The sequence below is a fragment of the Gracilinanus agilis genome, chromosome 1 (assembly GCF_016433145.1).
Source record: "Gracilinanus agilis isolate LMUSP501 chromosome 1, AgileGrace, whole genome shotgun sequence".
Lineage (NCBI taxonomy): Eukaryota > Metazoa > Chordata > Mammalia > Didelphimorphia > Didelphidae > Gracilinanus > Gracilinanus agilis.
This window is the reverse complement of record NC_058130.1, coordinates 632770638-632790332: the sequence shown is the minus strand read 5'-3', so window position 1 is coordinate 632790332 and position 19695 is coordinate 632770638. Positions and strand designations below refer to the sequence as shown.

Sequence of the window (19695 nt, the reverse complement as noted above, 5' to 3'; positions counted from 1 at the left end):
TCAAGTAGGAGGAATGGCAAGATTAGTATAAATTAATTTTAGATTTAGAGGGTAATAAAGTATGAAAAGACAGAAAAGGGACAGGTAATAAAAGGATTTAAAAGCCAAAAAGGGGATTTTATATTTCATCCTAAAGGCAACAGATTTGACTGATAGAGTCAGACTTCTATTTTAAGAATATCAATTTGCAGCTGACTGGAGATGGATCCAAGTGGAAAGAGATTTGCAGCAGGGGAAAACAACCAGTAAGTCTCTGCAGTAGTCCAGACACGAGGTGAGAAGGGCCTGCACCAGGATTATGGTGGTGTCAGGAGAGAAGAGAGATGTTATGAAAGTAAAAATGACACGACTTGACAACTGATTGGATATATTAGGTTGATATATAAGGAGCAGCAAAAGACACTTTATATTAGACACCTGGATGACTAGAAAGATATCACCACATTTAGTAATAATAGGAAATTTAAGAAGAAGGTAAACCTAAGTTCAATTTTATGCATGTTAAATTGAGACTAGAGGTCAGGAGAGAGGGTAAAATTAAGGCATAGAAATGACTAAATCCATTAGAGTTAATGAGATCACCAAGGGGATGTAGACTATAAACAACCAGCCTAGTTCAAATATCAATAATATGGAAATAGGTCTTGATCAATGACATATATAAAACCCAGTGGAATTGTGTATTGGCTACAGGAAAAGGGTGGGAGGAGAGGAGGGAAAGAATATGAAGCATGTAACCATGGAAAAATTTTCTTAATTAATCAATTAGATAAAATTTTTAAAAAATGAGATCACCAAGGGAAATAGTATCAAGAAAGAAGGGAAGAAAATTTTTCCATGATTACATACAAAATTTTTCCAGATCTAGATACTGGAGGTCCTAGGTTCAAATCTGGCCTTAGTCACTTCTAGCTGTGTGACCCCGGGCAAGTCACTTAACTTCCATTGCCTAGCCCTTACTGCTCTTCCACCTTGGAACCAATATACAATATGATTCTAAGATGGAAAGTAAGGGTTTTAAAAAGAGAGAAAAAAAGAAAGAAGGGAAAAGGACCCAGAGTTAATGGGCCTGACCTAGACTAAGCTACAGCAAAGGACACTGAGAAGAACCAGAATAATATAGGTCAGAGATGGGCAAACTATAGCCTGTGGCCCAGGTGCCCCCTGAAATGTTCTATCAGGCCAATTATTCCTAATCTGACAAATACAATGAGTAGGATACAATACAATGAAACTTCAAAAGAGTTGCCTTAGAAACAGACTGAAAGATGAGCATTTCCTTTCCTTTCCTTTGGCCCCCTCTTTAAAAAGTTTGCCCATCACTGATATAGGTAATCCAAGGGTAAGGACTGGCAGGACAAGATTAGTGATATGATGAAGAGGGCAAGAACAGTGTATAGAACTGAACTATTCAGGAAGGAGTTTAGAGAAAGGGAGGAAAGAGTGTTGGGATCATGGCTTGATGAACTAAGTAGTCTAACAACAATTTCTGTGGATAAGTATCAACATCAAGACTGAGTTAAATGATTTTAATACTATCTTCTCTCTTGGTTTTCATGACACTACTCTCTCCATTCTCCTACCTATCTGGTCTTTCTCAAACTCCTTTGTTGGATCTTCATTCAAGTTTTACTTACTAACTTGGGCCATCTCTTCTCCCTTTACATTAATTCCCTTATCTCACTGGCTCTCAGGGATTCAATTATCATCACTATGTTAATTCCAGCCCTGACTTTCAGTCTTGCCTTTTCAACCATTTATTAGAAATAGTGAACTTTAGACATTTTAATTTAATTCCTGTTTCTGTTGAAAATTTTATAAAATACTTTAATTGGCATCTTGAAGACACTCTCTGTAGAGAAAGTGAGGCATGGTATCTCTTAATTTTGAGAGAATTTCACAACTTAAATGCAGAATTTTACAACTCAAATATTTCTTGTGTTTGCTGTTTCCAATAACCCTGGACAGCACACTTGATTATTGACTCTCTATTCAATCAAAGGCAGAAAATAAATATTCTTCAGTAAATAATAGGCAAGTCAATTAAAACAAAATGCCTTTCCTATACTGAATTATAATAACACTGAAGCCTAAAAAAAATATGAATTCCACCCCCCCCACCACCACCAAATTGGGAAGCTAGTCTTAAAAAGAAAAAAAACCTCATTCGGAATCAATGTGCTGTGAATTAACATAGTGCTAAATGTCCCTTAACTCTTAAGTTAAAAAAATAAAGGTATACGTTACTGAATTAATTGATCAAAAAGAAAAAAGTCACTACAATGAGAAGATAAAAGTTACTTGAGAAAATGGAGTTGGATTTTGGGAAAAGAAAACTGTTGATACCCTTCTCTGACCTTGTGCCCTGTGCTGAAGTAGTTACTTGGCCACTAGCAACAAATTTGCTAAAGAAAATATTAAACTATTTATTACAGGGGAAACACCCCTGTAAAACAATTTTTAAAAAAATTATACATATGCCTATATATAAGCACACCTAATTTGCCCTAATTCAGACACAAGTTTCCTGTGATTTGCCAGGCAAAGGTCATTGTCTTCACTCAATGAACCTGTATCTTTCCTTATTTCTCAGTAGAATGCTTATAATTTCTTCCAAAAGGTCTCTTCAGTGTTCCCAGAACACCATTTATATTCTCGATCATCACTACAATTGCAATGCCCTTACTTGGCCTCTTCACCTATAAAACAATATCTACTCTTAAGGTTCCAAGTCAAGTTTTAGCAATGCAATGAACAGCTGACATCAATTCCTCTTAACTTCTACAGCACCTTGCCTTGGATTATTAATTAACCTTTTGTGTGTCTGTGATTATTAATTCAGCTCTATATGGCTACTTTAACATTACATACACTCTTGACTGATGCCCTAAGAAATGATATTAAAATTTACTATTTATTATAATGAACTGAATATCAGAATTAGAAAAAGGCATAGAAAAATAAGTCATAGATCAGGCACCTGGGACAATTTAGACAAGGTGTAAGTGAAGAGGTCTAAAGAGGGATAAAGGCCTAGACCTGTGATTTCATTGGTATAAACAATTCCTTGATAAGTAAAGTCTTAGGAAATATGGAAAGGTTAAATAATTTGTCCAGTGATACAAAGGCAGTGTGTGCCAAAGATGAGTTTTGAATTAGTCATTTTGACTGTAAGGCTGGCTCTCTATCTGCTGGGCCACAGACTATAAAATAGGATTAAGAGACTTTAAATTACATGCTACTTCTCTGGAAGTATATTCTACTAAAAAAAATAAACAACACAGATCTTTCTTTACTCACCTTAACAATACTGCAGTGTAAGCCCTTTGCCATAAGAATGTAAACCAAATCTCTGGTTAAGCCATCTTTAATTCCTAGAATAACACTACTGTAAACACCCGGCACTTCCCACTAGAAGAAAAAAGGTCACTATTAATAAACCAAGATGAAAATAACCATTATGATGAGCCAATAGTTAGGATACAGATTGAGAATCAGAAGCAATTCTGGTGTTCACTTATTCCAACCTCTACTGAAATCATAAACCTCTTCAACCACGGCTTGAAAACATCTAATAATGAATTTATTGCCACAAAGTTATTAACTCATTTCACTTTTGGATAGCACTAAAATGTTAAGTGGGTTAGGTTATTAAGATGAAGGGAACATATAGGAAAAGCTTTCTTAAAAGGAGCCATTTTTTTCTTCCTGTCCAGGCAATCTAGAATATTCTTAGATGACAAAATTGCTTATTTCTTACTTCAATTTGGTTTAAAATAATGCTCTCCATCACCCTCCCCCCCAATCTGGTTCCTGGATTTCTTCAAAGGAATAAATCTTTTAAATACTGTATAATACTACTACTCATCTACCTTCACCTTATTTCTCTTGAAAAGAGCGTATCTTTCCAGAGTCATAGTTCAATCATGGGTCTCATTCTATCAAGTCTCAGTGATAGCATTAAGGTCAAATTACCTTCTATGGATTAGGACCTCTAATTTACCTTGCTTGTAATTCATACTTTGTATAGCTGTGTCTAGTTAGCTGAAGCTGGGTGTTTTTACTACTGGCTCTCTTGAATTTTTCTTCTGGGAATGTCATTGTAGCTCTACTGTAACTCCACATATACAGTATCTAGCTTAGTGAATAAACAAATCTTTTTCCCCATCCTCTTTTTAATTTAAAAACTTTTTTTTATTAGATTTGTAAGATAGCAAACAAATACATCATACCTTACTAGATACTGTCCAAAACTGGCGTTCTGAAGTCATGCCGTGTAATTCAATTAAAATCTGGCGAATTCTCCACGGATCTACAGATAATATAAGCTGATGCTCCAATTGCCCAATGTTGACACTTGCTGATGCTAAAAGAAGGAATAGATAACTTATGGTTAACCAATCATTTAAAAAGCACATTTTTTGTTAGTTTGATGTCTTGGTTTTTTTTGCGTTTTGTTTTTGTTTTTAAACTGGACCTATGGAGGGCAGTTCAGTGGTTCAGTGGATTGAGAGCCAGGCCCAGAGACAGGAGGTCTTGGGTTCAAATCTGACCTCAGACATTTCCTCACTGTGTGACCCTGAGCAAGTCACTTGACCCCCATTGCCTAGCCCTTACCACTCTTCTGCCTTAGAACCAATATACAGTATTGATTCTAAGACAGAAGGTAAGGGTTAAAACAAACAAATAAATAAACTGGACCTATGATTTCATTTGGCAAAGGGAGCTCCCAATGAGTTAATTGCCTTTCCAAATGCAGATTTCAGCCTCACAGTGTGACCCAGAGTATTGGGAGGTTAAAAGTCTTTTCCAAGTCATAGTGATAATCAGAAGCAGTACTTGAGTATGAGTCTTCCTGACTGCAAAGGTGGCTATGTCGATTAGGCCATGTTAAGAACATATCTTACTAAATATGACATGAACGACATCTGGAAATTGGAGAAGGGAGAATTCTATCTCAATATTAAGTTGAATTCTGTATTAACAGATAAATGAACCTATTTAGAGAACTGAAATGTCTTGTGCATGGAAATCTATTTTTCTTTTAAAATAATTTTATTATTAATCTTTTTGTTTTATTTTTTTAAACCCTTACCTTCTGTCTTAGAATCAATACTGTGCATTGGTTTTAAGGCAGAAGATTGATAAGGGATAGGCAATGGGGGTTAAGTGACTTGCCCAGGGTCACATAGGCTAAGAAGTATCTGAGGTGAAAATTGAAACCAGAACCTCCCATCTCTCGGCCTGGCTCTCAACCCACTGAACCACCTAACTGCCCTCTGAATCATATTAAAATTGATATTCCAGTGGAACCCAAAGACAAATAGAAGGTGAAGTTAAATGAAAGGAAGGCCTATAAGTTCTCCATAACAGAGGCAAATAAAGGAGTTACTGTATCTGGTTCTATCATATATCCCAAAGCAATAAGAAATATTATTTCATGGGACATGTGGTCATCTCAAATTATAACACTTGTGATAAATAGAATATAAAAATAATAGCACATTATAAATTAATATCTGTTGCAGAGGATAAAATAAGAGAAATTCAATCAAGAATCTTATTTAATTTTCCGAAATAAATCAACTCATAAAACTTCAATACTTGGTGACCACAATGAGAAATGGGCAAAAAGGAAGATAATAAGGCAGAAAATACAGGCCAGAATTAACAAAAAAGAGGTCAAAGGCTTGCAGACTACACAGAAGCTTCATATTTATATATCATGAATATACTAAAAAATTTAGCAGAAAAGTCTGGTTATTAATGTGAGAATTATCACTAAATCAACATTCTCTAAATAATTAAGCCTGGTATAACAAGACCAAAATGAATAAACCAGAACAAAAATGAGAATATACTGAACACAACTGAGGCAACAACTCTGATCTATCTAAATAAGAAATTCTTCATTATTAGCATTTCCCAAAGGAGTTCACCCAATGTAAATAATTCACCACCAGAAAACCAAAAAGGTCCTAGAATCACTGATCTCCTTGCAAGGCAGAAAGGCACAGAAGAAAAGATAATAGTTGATATTGAATACATACTCATTTTACAGTTAAAAATGGTAGAATAAATATAATTGGTATTTTCTTAGGAAACAATGAGAAGTCAAAGGAGGGAAAAAGTTTACATAAAACTTGGTAAGATACTCAACTAAGCAAAATTCCCTTAAAGAAATTTAAGGAGAGGGTGAACCCAACACGGAGGCTTAGAAGTAGCAAAAGCTAGAACTGCTCCAAGAATTCTTCCAAACCAACCTTAAAAAATGACTTTAGTCAGAGATCCAACAAGACGAAATGAGGGGGCTCTCCTGTAGAAAACAACTTGAAAGGTAAGCAGAAAATCGGTTTTCATGGGATAAGTGAGAACCAGAAATAAAACTGCACACAGAAGAGTATGGGTCAAGCATCCCCCACCTCCTGTGCCAGGTTTCAAGCCTGGGTAAAGGCCAATATTGGGATCCCCAGACCCTGCTGAAGCCAAGAGTAGAGCACCCCTGACCTATCCCTTGAAATCCCAAGCACTGGCACAAGCCAAGAGTAAGGCCCCAAAGTCTATAGTGCTTGGTCCTTTCAAGCCTGATCTAAGTGAAGCCCCTAGCCTCAGGAAAAATAGCTCACTGTATTCTAAATCCAGCAAGCCATCAGAATTAGCAGTTGTCAGAACTTCCAGTCTACAAGCAAAAGAAGGCTGGGAAAATGAGCAAACAGCAAAAGAAACTCCAAACCGTAGAAAACATTTACAGAGACAAAGAGCAAGGCACTATTCAGTTAGGAACCATGAGAACAAAGCAACCACATGTAAAACTTCAAAGAAAAATAGGAATTGGTCTCAGGCACTGGAAGAGATCAAAGAGGAATTCAAAAATCAAATGAGAGAGAAGAAAAATGGGAAAACGAAATGAAAATAATGCAAAAAGAAAATAAAAAGTTTAAAAAGTAAAACTGGTCAAGCTTAAAAAGAGGCACAAAATAAATGAAGAAAAGAGTATTTTAAAAAACAGAATTAGGGCAGCTGGGTAGCTCAGTGGATTGAGAGTCAGGCCTTGAGACCGGAGGTCCTCGGTTCAAATGTGGCCTCAGATACTTCCCAGTTGTGTGACCCTGGGCAAGTCACTTGACCCCCATTGCCCACCCTTACCACTCTTCCACCTAGGAGCCAATACACAGAAGTTAGGGGTTTAAAAAAAAACAAAAACAGAACTGACCTGAAAAAAGCGGTAAGAATATTCAATGAAGAAAAGAGATCCATGAAAAATAGAATTGACCAACTGGAAAAGGAGCATCAAAAGGTCATGGAATAAAATCAATCTTTTACTTCAAGAAACATCAAGAAATAACAAAACCAAATCAAAAGAATTAAAAAATAGACGAAAACATAAAATATCTCATTGAAAAAACAACTATAATAGGGAAATTGTAGAATTGGTATAAAACTTAAGATTAGGCAGAATAGATAACAGCTTGAAGAAATCTTGGACTTCATGGACATTCCATCTATTCTGGCTTATCTTAAGTTTTATACCAATTCTACAATTTCCTCATTACACAACTGACCTCGAAAACAGATCCAAGAGAGACAATCTAAGAATTATTAGACTATCTGAAATTCATAGTCACGATTAAAAAAAAAAAACAACCTAGACACAATTTTATTTTATTTTTTTAAAACCATTACCTTCTGCCTTAGAATCAATGTATTTTATTCTATGGCAGAAGAATGGTAAGGGGTAGGCAATAGGGGTTAAATGATTCACCCAGGGTCACACAGCTAGGAAGTGTCTGAGGCCAGATTTGAACCCAGAACCTCCCATCTTTAGGCCTGGCTCTCAATCCACTGAGCTACCTGGTTGCCCTTCTCCCCCCATCCCTGACACAATTTTATAAGAAATTACCAAAGAAAACTGCCCCAATATTTTTGAAGAGGGTAAAATAGAAAACAAAAGAATCCACAGATTATCTTCTGTAATAAATCCCCAAATGAGAACTCCCAGGAATCCAAGTTCAAAAGGAGAAAATACTACAAGCATCCAGAAAGAAACAATTCAAATATCATGGCGCTCCAATCAGAATTACACAGGATTTGGAAGCTTGGAATATAATATATCCCAGAAGGCAAGGGAACTTGGTTTATAACCATGAATCGCGTACCCATCAAAACTGACTATGTTGTTTCAGGGGAAAATATGGTAATTTAATAAAATAGAAGAGTTCCAAGCATTCCTGAAGACAATGTGATGTCTAAAAACAAAATTCAAGAGATGCATAAAAAGGTAAATAAGAAAGAGAAAAAAATTTAAGGGACTCAATAAGGTCAAACTGTTTATAAAAATATATAGAAAGATAATATTTGTAACAATTTAAATTTTTATCATTATCACAGTAATTAGAAGAAGTAGACATAGACAAAGGGAATGGAAGTAAGCTATTTAGGATGATATATAAAAAAAAATTAAGGGGTAAAAAAAGCCTTGCACTGAGAAAAATGAGAAAAGAGAGGTAAAATGGGGTAAATTACATCACATAAAGAGGCACAGGAATAAATTATTATAATGGATGGGAGGATAAGAGTGGTAACAGGTAATACTTAAAATTTACTCTCACTAGAACTGGCTCAGAAAGGGAATAACCAGCAAGATTCTTTGGGGTACAGAATCCTATATTATCCTATACAGAAGTAAAAAAGAAGAGGACTAAGAAAGAGGGGTAGGGTGGAGGGGAATAATATAAGAATGGGGAGGTGCGATTAAAAGCAAAATATTTCTTTGGAGAGATAGACTGAAAGGAGAAAGTACAGGATAAAAAGGAGAAAACAAAATGGAGGGGGAATACACAGATGAAATTTATAACTGTGAATGTAAATATGATGAATTCATCCATAAAAAGGAAGCAGATAGCAGGGTAAATGAAAAAACAAAATTCTACTATATACTCTTTATAAGAAACACATTTCAGGCAGGAATCACACACAGTTAAAGGTAAGGGGATGGAGTAGAATCTATTGGACTTCAACTGAGATTTAAAAATAGCAAGAGTAGCAATCTCATATCTTTCTACATTCGATTTGTTGTGATATATTGTTTTGATTGAACGTTATAAAGAAAATCTTGTCTCAAAAAATGTAGCTGGAAAAAAGAAGGGTATTTAATAAATAAAAAAGATTTCAGTATGTTGTTTGAAACATTGGAGATGAATTATGAAAAGATGAAAATAGTTTTTACTATGAAAATAAATTCATACCCACGGAACCCTTGAAAGGCTCTTAAGAGATCAAATAATGGACCACACTTTGAAAACTGATGGTATAGATTACACCAGATCCCTCTAACCTGTTTACTGACTTATCTATAAAAGGAAGGTGGTTGAAACAGGGGTATGCATAACATGGCCAACTCTATGCCTATTTCTGATATAGCCAGAGAACTAAGACTACTTTTCATTGTTTTGTTTTGTTTTTGGTTTATTTTTTAAAATGTTTTTACATAAAGAAAAACTTCATTTTAAAATGTAAAAACCATTCTTAGCTCAGGGGATACAAAACCAGGCAGTACTTTGCTGACCTTGGGTTAGACTAAATGATTTTTACAAAGCATTCTGGGGGTGACAGTTTATAAACATATGTCTTAAGACTGGGAGAACACTGTGTATAGTAACAGTAATATTTTTTGATGATTATCTGTGAAAACTTGGCTACTCTCAGCAATGCAATGATCTGGGACAATTTTGAAAAACTTACGACAGGGAATGCTGTCCATCTCCAGAGAAAGAACTGTTGGAGTCATCTTTCACATGGCTTTATTTTGGAGATTTGGTTATGTATGAATGTTGCAAAAGGAAATTCTTTGTTCTCTTTGAGTTTACACTTGTGAAAGGGAATCCTTTATTCCCTTTGTCTATTTTGAGTTAACACTTTGGTTAACAATAACTTAAGTACCCCTACTTAGTACCTCACTAGATTGTGAAGACAAGATTAACTATCTTTTGTCTACTTTTGAATTGAATCAACAAAAGATTAAACACCCTATTTAGTACTAGGTGAGAAGCTAGCATGGTACTTGGAGAATTCACACCCTTAGAAATTCAATCAGTCAGAATCTGCAAATCTTTTTGATGAGAATTTAAACCTTCAGAAGGTGAGAAGTAGATCCTACAGAAATTGCCCCCTGGAAAGTGCTAGACAATTTGTTAACTGTGATTGGCCCCTGTGAAGAGGGCGGGGACAAAAAGTCACCAAAAAAGCAAGCCCCTAATTCCCTCAGAGGAGATTGTCTTTGAGAAGATAGTCTGAAGAGATTGTTTTCTGGAGATAGTCTTAGATAGTCTTCAAGGGAGCTTGACTATAGCTTGGATCTTGGGCTTGGAGCTTAGCTTCTACTTGGACTCTGACTCTTGGATTACTTCGGTGGGTGAGTAAAAGGCTGACCCCTTTCCTAGCTTCTGGAGAGACAAGCTTCCATCTTGGAGGAGGCCATATGGTTACTCACTACCACCCTTCCTGGTTGAGAGCTAGTTAATCTCTGCCTGGATTAAGCAGACCTGGAGCAAAACATTTAGGTTGATAGGATAGATAACTTCTCTATCCCCCTCACATTTCTCTTCTTTATTGTTTTCTTTTTATTTGTAAATATAATAAATACTGGTAATCACATAATTTCATATAATCATCATCCAACCATTAATTTTAACCTTTACAGTATGCTCTTACAACAATGACCAATATGGAAATGTTTGGCGTGAAAACAAAAATTAAATTAAAAAAATAAGAAGAAGAAAATATGTCTTAAATTCAGAAGAAAAGAGATGCAAATTTGTGAGTTGCTTGAATAAAAAATGGTAGTTGAAGCCAGAGGAATAAATAACACTGCCATGAGACATAAATAAATAAAGAGGGCACTGGAGAGCCATAACAATAAGGAATTCAGGAGAATGAAGACTAATAAAGGAACAGAGAAGAAACTTTTAAAGAGGCAGAAAGAAAACCAGCATTCTTGCTTTAACTAGTCTTACTAGTCTATTTAATAAATGGTAGCACTAAAGCAAAAAAAAACCATTCCCCCTACAAATTTTTATGCACTAAGACTTCTATTTGCTCTAGTGCAATAATGGCGAACCTATGGCATGGGTGCCGAAGATGGCACGCAGAACACTCTCTATGGGTACTTGGTCACACCACATTCCAGTTCGATACTAGAAAGGCAGAGGGACTCAGGTGGAGCTGCTCCCCTCTCCCTCTCCACAGTGCCTGATGACATTTTTTCACACCCCCCACCCTTCTGCCCAGCAGCCAATGGGAGCTCACAGGGGGTATAGTGGAACACCCACAGGTGGCAGAGCTTGAAGGGAGGGGAGTGCTCAGGCCACTCCCTTCTCCCTCTCTACACTAGCTGATGACATTCCTCACTTTACTCACCCCAATGCCCAGCAGCCCAATGGGAGCACTTTCTTCCTCCCCTGTGTGGTATAAAGAGAGGTAGAGCACGCCCAGCACTTGGTGTGGGGGAGGGGCCTGCCATGCCAGGTATGGGTGTTGGGGAATGACATAGCACTCAGTCTAGGGATGGAGGTAGGGCCTGGCACTCCAACTCTAAAAGGTTCACCATCACTGCTATAGTGCCTAAAAGTAGTTCTTAACAGGCAAAAAAAGAGAGGTAGATAATTTTTTTTAAACTCTTACCTTTTGTCCTAGAATCAATACAAAGTATAGGTTCTAAGGTAGAAGAGTGGTAAGGGTGAGGCAATGGGGGTTGAGTGACTTGCCCAGGGTCACACAGCTAAGAAGTGTCTGAGCTCAGATTTGAACCCAGGACCTCCTGTCTCTAGGCCTGGCTCTCAATCCACTAAGCTACCCAGTTGCCCCCAAGTGGGTAGATAATTTTAAAATCTAATATGCATTTTATTTATATATGTAAAATATAAATAAGAGAGCCTCATGGTATTTTACAATGTAAATTTCCATTAAAGCAAAAAAAAAAATCAATATTTGGCAGCAGATTTGTAAAACTGACCTGGGATATCATAAAATGAAGTTACCGGTTTGGTGCACAGATTTATTCTAGGTGATCTTTTCCTCATCTGTTCTATAAGTAGCTTCTGTTCATCATCTTTCAACAATGTAATGAAGAGTTCATGAGAAGAAATCATAAAGACGAACTGAAGATCGTCTAATCCCAAGCAGAGATTTCTACATTAACAAGAAATATTGGGAAATAAAGATGTGAGCAATTTAAATTTGTCACAACATTTCTTTTGTCAATAGATAATCCTTTGAAAAGCTATTAAGTATTTTATAACAGAATTTTGACATTATTGAGACAAAGCTTTCTATTTTTTCTCAATTCAAACTATATAACCCAAGTGGAAAGAGATAAGAAAATCAACAGTTTTGCATAGATGTACAGATTCTAATACTGTACTTGGTTAAGACCAGTGACAATGCAAATGCAGTAAACAATAATCAAGGCAAGTGAATATTTCATAAATTCATTGAGGAAATAAAATATTGAAGAAAAAAACACCTTCAGGTAATATTACACATTATAAAGCTATCAAAAATAAAGCACATACAAGTAAGTCAGCCTACCATGACTAAAAGAATTATAGTACATGGAAATAGTAGAAGCTATGCTGTAAGAAATTATAATTATGATTAATACAGAGAAGCTACAAAGACTTACCTGAACTGATGAAAAATGAAGCAAGCTAAGGAAACAATATTAAGAATGGCTGCAAAAACATAAACTGAAAAACCACAAAAAAACTGAAAATGAATATTGCAAAAGTATAAACAAGTTCAGCCTCAAAACAGAGATAAGAAAAGACATCCCACCCCAATTCCTCTGAAAAGATAGGGAGAACAAGGGTGTGGAATATTGCATAAGATTATCAAAATTTTTAAACACTGATCAATTTTGCTGAATGCTTTTTTCTCTTCTTCATTATAAAACAATCCTATAAAACAGATGGCTTTGTCAAAACAAAAAACATTGATAAAAATGTACTTAAAAAGAAAGACAATCTAATGTATATCTGTTCTTTTGAAAATACTAAGAAATGCAATTTAATAAGACTTTATTAAATTGTTTACTATATTGAAAAGCCCAAAACTACAAAATCGAGTACTTACTTTAGAAAAGCAGCCATGTTTCCTTTCAAAGTATCTGAAGCTTGTTCCAAATTTATTGATTTTGAACATACCTATGAATTAAAAGTTATAGTTAAAACAAAGACACTATAAAACAAAGTCACTATATAAAGTTAAAAAAGCACTTGTTCTCCCAACTACTACCACAAGGAAAGCTGCAGTGCAGCAAAGTTACAAAGTAATGCACACAAAACCTTTGTAATCTAATTGTTAAAATAAGATTTAATGATATTCTCAACAAGCCCAAGAGATCTAAATAATAATTTTCTAATTGATTTTAAAATGACTACAAAATGATTATCAATTATCTCAGTATTTTAGAGTAGTAATTGTAAATTTATATTGAAACATTTTATTTCACACCTCTGGATATTAAGATAATAAAATAAATATGCATGTACAATTTTTGAGTTTCTCTGAAAAGCATTCAATACTATCATTAAGATATTAGCTACTATATACTTCAGTTTCTTGTGAAAATCAAAAAGAAATTATACATGATTCATGTAATACATATGCTTTTATATATTTTGAAGAACAACCTGTGGAAAATAACATGATCTAAACACCATATGGTAAACAAACAATATAAAATAATTCTTAGTAAATATATAATACAAATGAACAAAAATTAGAAAATTTACTACCAAACTTTTTAAAGGTGGATGTTTTAAATTCCAGAAATGGAAAATTTACAATCTTCAAAAGAAGTTTAAAAGCATAAGTTAGTAAAAAAAATTCTTACCTCAAGAAGGAAGTCAATTTTCTCTTTGTTAGGTCTAAGAAATAGCTGGTTAAACTGAACACTAATTGTTCTACCCTCAAGGATATCCCGTACTGTGTTACAGGCAGAAACTTTAAAACAAATTTCATCTAGAGCTTCATTTCTGCAAAACACAAAATGACAACTCTCTTAAACTAAATAAATTATGAATAGAAAAACTTGTTACAAAAACTAAAAAATATTATTCATTTATTCTTAAAATAGCTGTTATGTGGCAGCTGGATGGCTCAGTGGATTGAGAGCCAGGCCTAGAGATGGGAGGTCCTAGGTTCAAATCTGGCCTCAGATACTTCCTAGCTTTGTGACCCTGGACACCTCATGTAACCACCATTAACTAGCCCTTATTGCCTTGGAACCAATACACAAGATGAAAGGTAGGGATTTTTACAAAATAATAAAATAAAAAAACAGCTGTTGCAGGGTCCTTTCCCAGATCTTTATTATTCTTTAAAGTGACAATAGGGAAATCCTTAGCCTAATCTAATCAGGGTTAGAATTAAGTCTGGGAGCCCAAGAGTCAAACTATATATCAAAAATTAGTTCCCTCTGTGCCAAGAAGGCTAGGGGCAATAGGGGGCAGGCAGCTAGGTGGTTAAGTGGATAAAGAGCCAGGCCTAAAGACGGGAAGCCCTGAATTCAAATCTGGCCTCAGACACTTCCTATCTGTGTGACCCTGGACAATTCACTTAACCCCCACTGCCTAACCCTTACCACTCTTCTGCCTTGGAACCAATAGTTGGTATCAATTCTAAGACAGAAGATAAGAGCTTTAAAAAAAAAAAAGAAAAGAAGAAGTCTGGGTAATGGACTCCCATAACCAATAGAGGGATTGAGATCCCATCTCTAATTGTCAATAGCCCATATACTCTGAGATTTACAGAAGAAAATTCTAGGGAATGAAAATTAATAAAGAAGCATTTATTAAGTGCTCAGTAAGTGCAAAGCCCTGTGCTAATAAATACCAGATATCAACACAAAATTGAAATAGTCTGTGCTCTCAAGGAGTTCACATTCTAATGGGGAAAACAACACATATGGAAAATTTCAGAGGCAAGTCAGATGAGAAAGTCCCATAGTCCTTAGGATGCAGCTTCAAGATACATCTTCTTTAATGTCTAAACTATATTAACACAAAGTGTGAAGAACCTTCTGTGCCAGTTTTTCAGTAGCTGTGGCTACAGCCCCTTGTAGGAGCAGGGCTTGCTTCCCAGGCTGATGGCTGAGGGCACTGAGCTGTCTCTATCAGGGTCTGAGGGCAGGTAGGTGGTGGTGGTTTGACTTGTCTGGCACTTGGCTGCCTCCTATCTTTCTCTCAGGGTGCTGAGCTACTTTGGATAATGGCTTGTCTGCCTGGACCCTGGATCTGGCTCTGAAGATTGAGCTGGAAGCAAGAGTGGTGGCCTGAAGGGAGCTTCCACTCCCAGAAATGCTGTGCCTCTATGTCAGTGACAGCTGATCAGCAGGTAATATTGGTATTGCTGAGGAAGACAAGGCCCTTCTTTACCATGATTCACAACGAAATATGAAAATCACAAACCAAAAAGGAAGAAAGATCTCCAAACCTATGCTACTATAGGAGCTACATTGGATCTCTGACCAAATTAGTAATTATCAACATAAAGTCCCTTGTTGGTGCTGGTGCTAATGCTGGCTTCAACAATCTGACTCCACAGAAGACAATAAGTAATGAATGTGAGCAGTTTCAGAAGAGTTCCCATTGCTCTTACTATCTATTGTGCTTCACCTGCAGTTGTTTGTAGCCCTCCTGCCTCAAATAACTGGCCATTGTGCCTCAAGAGGGAGTCTGAGGCAGAAAGAGTATTTTGAAGGCCAGACAAGTGGAGGGAGACACCAGAAGCAGGGAAAACAGTTAGCCTAGAGAAGTGAAGGAAAGAGGCAGTAAGGGCCTAAATTCTTGATTGTGGCAATTAGAGCCAAAAAGAGATACAGGTAAAATACCCTAAAAGAGGAGCTGATGAGTCTTAGCAGTTAAGTTCTCATGTAAACCTCACATGAACACTACATTTCCAGCTAAGGGACATGTCACAAATATGTCCTATTCATAGCAGATGCAAAAAGTGAGACATAATCTACCTTGGTCTATCTCAGAGCAAACCTGAGGCCTATCATAGGAAGTCTCACAAGTAACCGGAAATGATTTTCACATTGCACTACAAATACAATATCCCATTTGATCCCAACATTAACTCTGTGAGGCAGATACTAAAAGTATTGTTGCCATTTTACAGATTAAAAAATTGAAGCTTAACAAGATGAAATGCTCGTTCACAATGTAGAAATGGGATTTGAATCTCTGGTCTTTCCCAAATCCAAGGATATATCAACAATACCCAGTACTCTGTATGATAAGATGAAATTTGAGGGTCCCCCCCATAGGTGAAAATGCACTCTTACTTTTATCTAGAATGCAAATTTAATCCTTCAAGTTAAAAACTTACCCTTGCTGAGCTTTCTGGTAAAGTTCTCTTAGCACTGACTGCCTGAATTGAACAGGTAAACTCAGCGTTAGATTATCTTCAAGGAATATATTTATCACCTCCTAGAACAGATTCATAGCACTGTGTCAATTTCAAAATTCACAAAATAATTTCTTTCTTGAAAATGTTTAAAATGATAGATTCTGTTGCATAAAAAGTAAAATTAAAAGAAGATACTAAACTGGTAATAATTCTTTACTCTTTTTGTTAAAAATCCTTACCTTCTGTTGGCAATAGAGAAGCAAGGACCAGGCAATGAAGATTAAGTGACTTGCCCAGAGTCACACAGCTAGGAAGTGTGAAGTCAAATTTGAAACCAGGTCATCCCCCACCCCCAACGACTCCAAGCCTGAATCTTAACCACAGTGCTATCTAGCTGCCCCTTCTCTACTCTTAAGATTTAAAATTGATACCTTCCCTCTACCCCATCCCTTACTAATGACCACTTCCCAAAATCTTGAAAAAAAATAATAAAAGGCCATAAATTTGAAGCAATGGAAGTGATTTTGTACATGTCTTTTTCCCTATGATCTCTTTGGGGTACAAACCCAGCAATGGTATGGCTGGATCAAAGGGCAGGCAGACTTTTAGCGCTCTTTGGGAATAATTCCAAATTGCCATCCAGAATGGTTGGATCAGTTCACAACTCCACCAGCAATGCATTATTTGTCCCAATTTTGCCACATCCCCTCCAACATTCATTATTCTCCCCTGCTGTCACTTTAGCCAATCTGCTAGGTGTGAGGTGGTACCTCAAAGTTGTTTTGATTTGCATTTCTCTAATTATTAGAAACTTAGAACACTTTCTCATGTGCTTATTGATACTTTTGATTTCTTTATCTGAAAATTGCCTATTCATGTCCCTTGCCCATTTATCAATTGGGGAATGGCTTGATTTTTTTATACAATTGATATAGTTCTTTGTATATTTGAGTAATTAGACCTCTGTCAGTGTTTTTTGTTAAAAAGATTTTTTTCCCAGGTTGTTGTTACCCTTCTGATTTTGGTTGCATTGTTTTTGTTTGTACCAAAACTTTTTAATTTAATGTAATCAAAATTATTTATTTTACATTTTGTAATTTTTTCTAATTCTTGCTTGGTTTTAAAATCTTTCTTTTCCCAGAGATCTAACAAGTATACTATTCTGTGTTCGCCTAATTTACTTATAATTTCTTTTGTTATATTCAAATCATTCACCCATTCTGAATTTTATCTTGGTGTAGGGTGTGAGATGTTGATCTAAACCTAATTTCTCCCATATTGTCTTACAATTCTCCCAGCAGTTTTTGTCAAATACTGGATTTTTATCCCAAAAGTTGGGCTCTTTGGGTTTATCATACACTGTCTTGCTGGCGTCACTTACCCCAAGTCTATTCCACTGATCCTCCCTTCTGTCTCTTAGCCAGTACCATGTTGTTTTGATGACCGCTGCTTTATAGTATAATTTAATATCTGGTACTGCTAGGCCACTTTCCTTCACTTTTTTTTTCATTATTTCCCTTGATATTCTTGATATTTTGTTCTTCCACGTGAACTTTGTTATAGTTTTTTTCTAATTCTGTAAAGAAGTTTCTTGGTAGTTTGATAGGTATGGCACTAAATAAGTAAATTAATTTGGATAGAATGGTCATTTTTATTATGTTAGCTCATCCTACCCATGAACAATTAATGTTTTAATGGAAGTGATTTGGGGGAGAACACCTGAGATTCTTTCTATTATCAAATTAAGAAAAGAGAAAAACTTTGTTCAATAAATACAACAAATAATTTAAAACATACTTCAGTCCCGTATTACAACCAATCAAAGAAGATTGATAGGTATAGGGAAAAGAAGAACAAAAGAAAAAAAAAACAGATCAGAGGCAGAATAATACACATTAAAGAAACAGAAAAACAAACTTTCAGGAAGTTAAATTACTTATAACTTCAAATAATTCCACTAAAAAAATGTAAAAGCCTATTGTGTTTTGGCAACTACGAGAATACTGTCTTTTGAAAGTTCCCTCATGGAATTATCTCTGAAAGTCAGAAAGAGTTTATTAGGATTTTCTAGTCCAACTCATCCATATATTTTGTAGATAAGGTTTGGTTAATTAAGTGACCTACTGAACTTTACACAATCAGGATTACAACCCAGATCTTCAGACTGACCAATTCAATTTTAAAGCATTAAACACCTATAATACAAGATAATTAAAAGCAGAAAATAATATTAAAAACTTGAGATCAGAAAAAGTTTCTTGTAAGAGATAGAATATTAGAACCCTAAAGGAAATTAGAAATGGTGGTAAAAAAGGTATCAGGAGATTAGACATCCTGTGCAAAGGCAAGGAAATAGGAAATGGAACATTGGGTTTGTGGGAACATCAAATTAGATCAATTTGATGAGAAAAAAAGCATAGCTCCAATACCACATGTGGCCTTTCCTAACTTCCCTAAATTTCCCACTTATTAGTATTCTTACATTCCTGAAATTATCTTGTACATAATTTGTGTTACCTGTCTGTGTAAATGTTATATTCCCTCAGAAAAACATTAAATTCTTTAAAGACAAATAATATTTCATTTTTGTCTCTGTGTACTAATAAATATTTTTAATTCAACTTAAGGTATATGAATAAGTAAATAAGCCTAAAAGGGTAGCTGCAGTAAAATTATTAAAGACTTCAAAATGGCAAGTTGAAGAGTTTGAATCTGATGCAAAATTTACACGAGAATTAAAAGTCTCATTTATTCCAAAAGCTGGGATCTTTGACTTTACCAAATACTAGGTTGCTAAGGTCATTTATCCCTGTATATTGTTTATCTAATCTGCTCCACCGATCTACCATTGTATTCCTTATCCTGTACCAGATTGTTTTGAAGATTGCTGCTTTATAGTACAATTTTAGATCTGATATTGCTAGGCCTCTTTCCTTTACATTTTTTTCATTAGTTCCCTTGATATTCTTGACCTTTTGTTCTTCCAGATGAATTTTATTATTGTTTCTAGTTCTATAAAATAATTTGGTAGTTTGATTTGTATGACACTGAATAAATAATTTAGTTTAGGTAGAATTGTCATTTTTATCATATTAGCTCAGCCTTACTGAGCAATTAGTATTTTTCTAATTGTTTAGATCTAACTTTATTTGTGTGAAAAGTGTTTTGTGATTGTGTTCATATAATTGCTATGTTTGTCTTGGTAAGTATATCCTCAGATATTTTAATCTGGTCAGAGTGATTTTTAATGGAATTTCTCTTTCTAATGCTTGTTGCTGGACTTTG

General features: G+C 35.3%; 1 protein-coding gene across 1 annotated transcript in view; it reads right to left on the bottom strand.

The window, feature by feature from the left end:
- INTS8 (integrator complex subunit 8) overlaps positions 1 to 19695 on the bottom strand; it is a 58491-nt gene that overhangs the window by 24672 nt on the left and 14124 nt on the right. The window contains exons 9-14 of the mRNA XM_044668446.1: positions 16390 to 16490; positions 13892 to 14033; positions 13129 to 13199; positions 12011 to 12186; positions 4233 to 4366; positions 3301 to 3411 (exon numbers count right to left, since the gene is read on the bottom strand). Of these exons, the coding sequence (XP_044524381.1) occupies positions 3301 to 3411; positions 4233 to 4366; positions 12011 to 12186; positions 13129 to 13199; positions 13892 to 14033; positions 16390 to 16490 (735 nt within the window). The remainder of the gene's footprint in view (positions 1 to 3300; positions 3412 to 4232; positions 4367 to 12010; positions 12187 to 13128; positions 13200 to 13891; positions 14034 to 16389; positions 16491 to 19695) is intronic.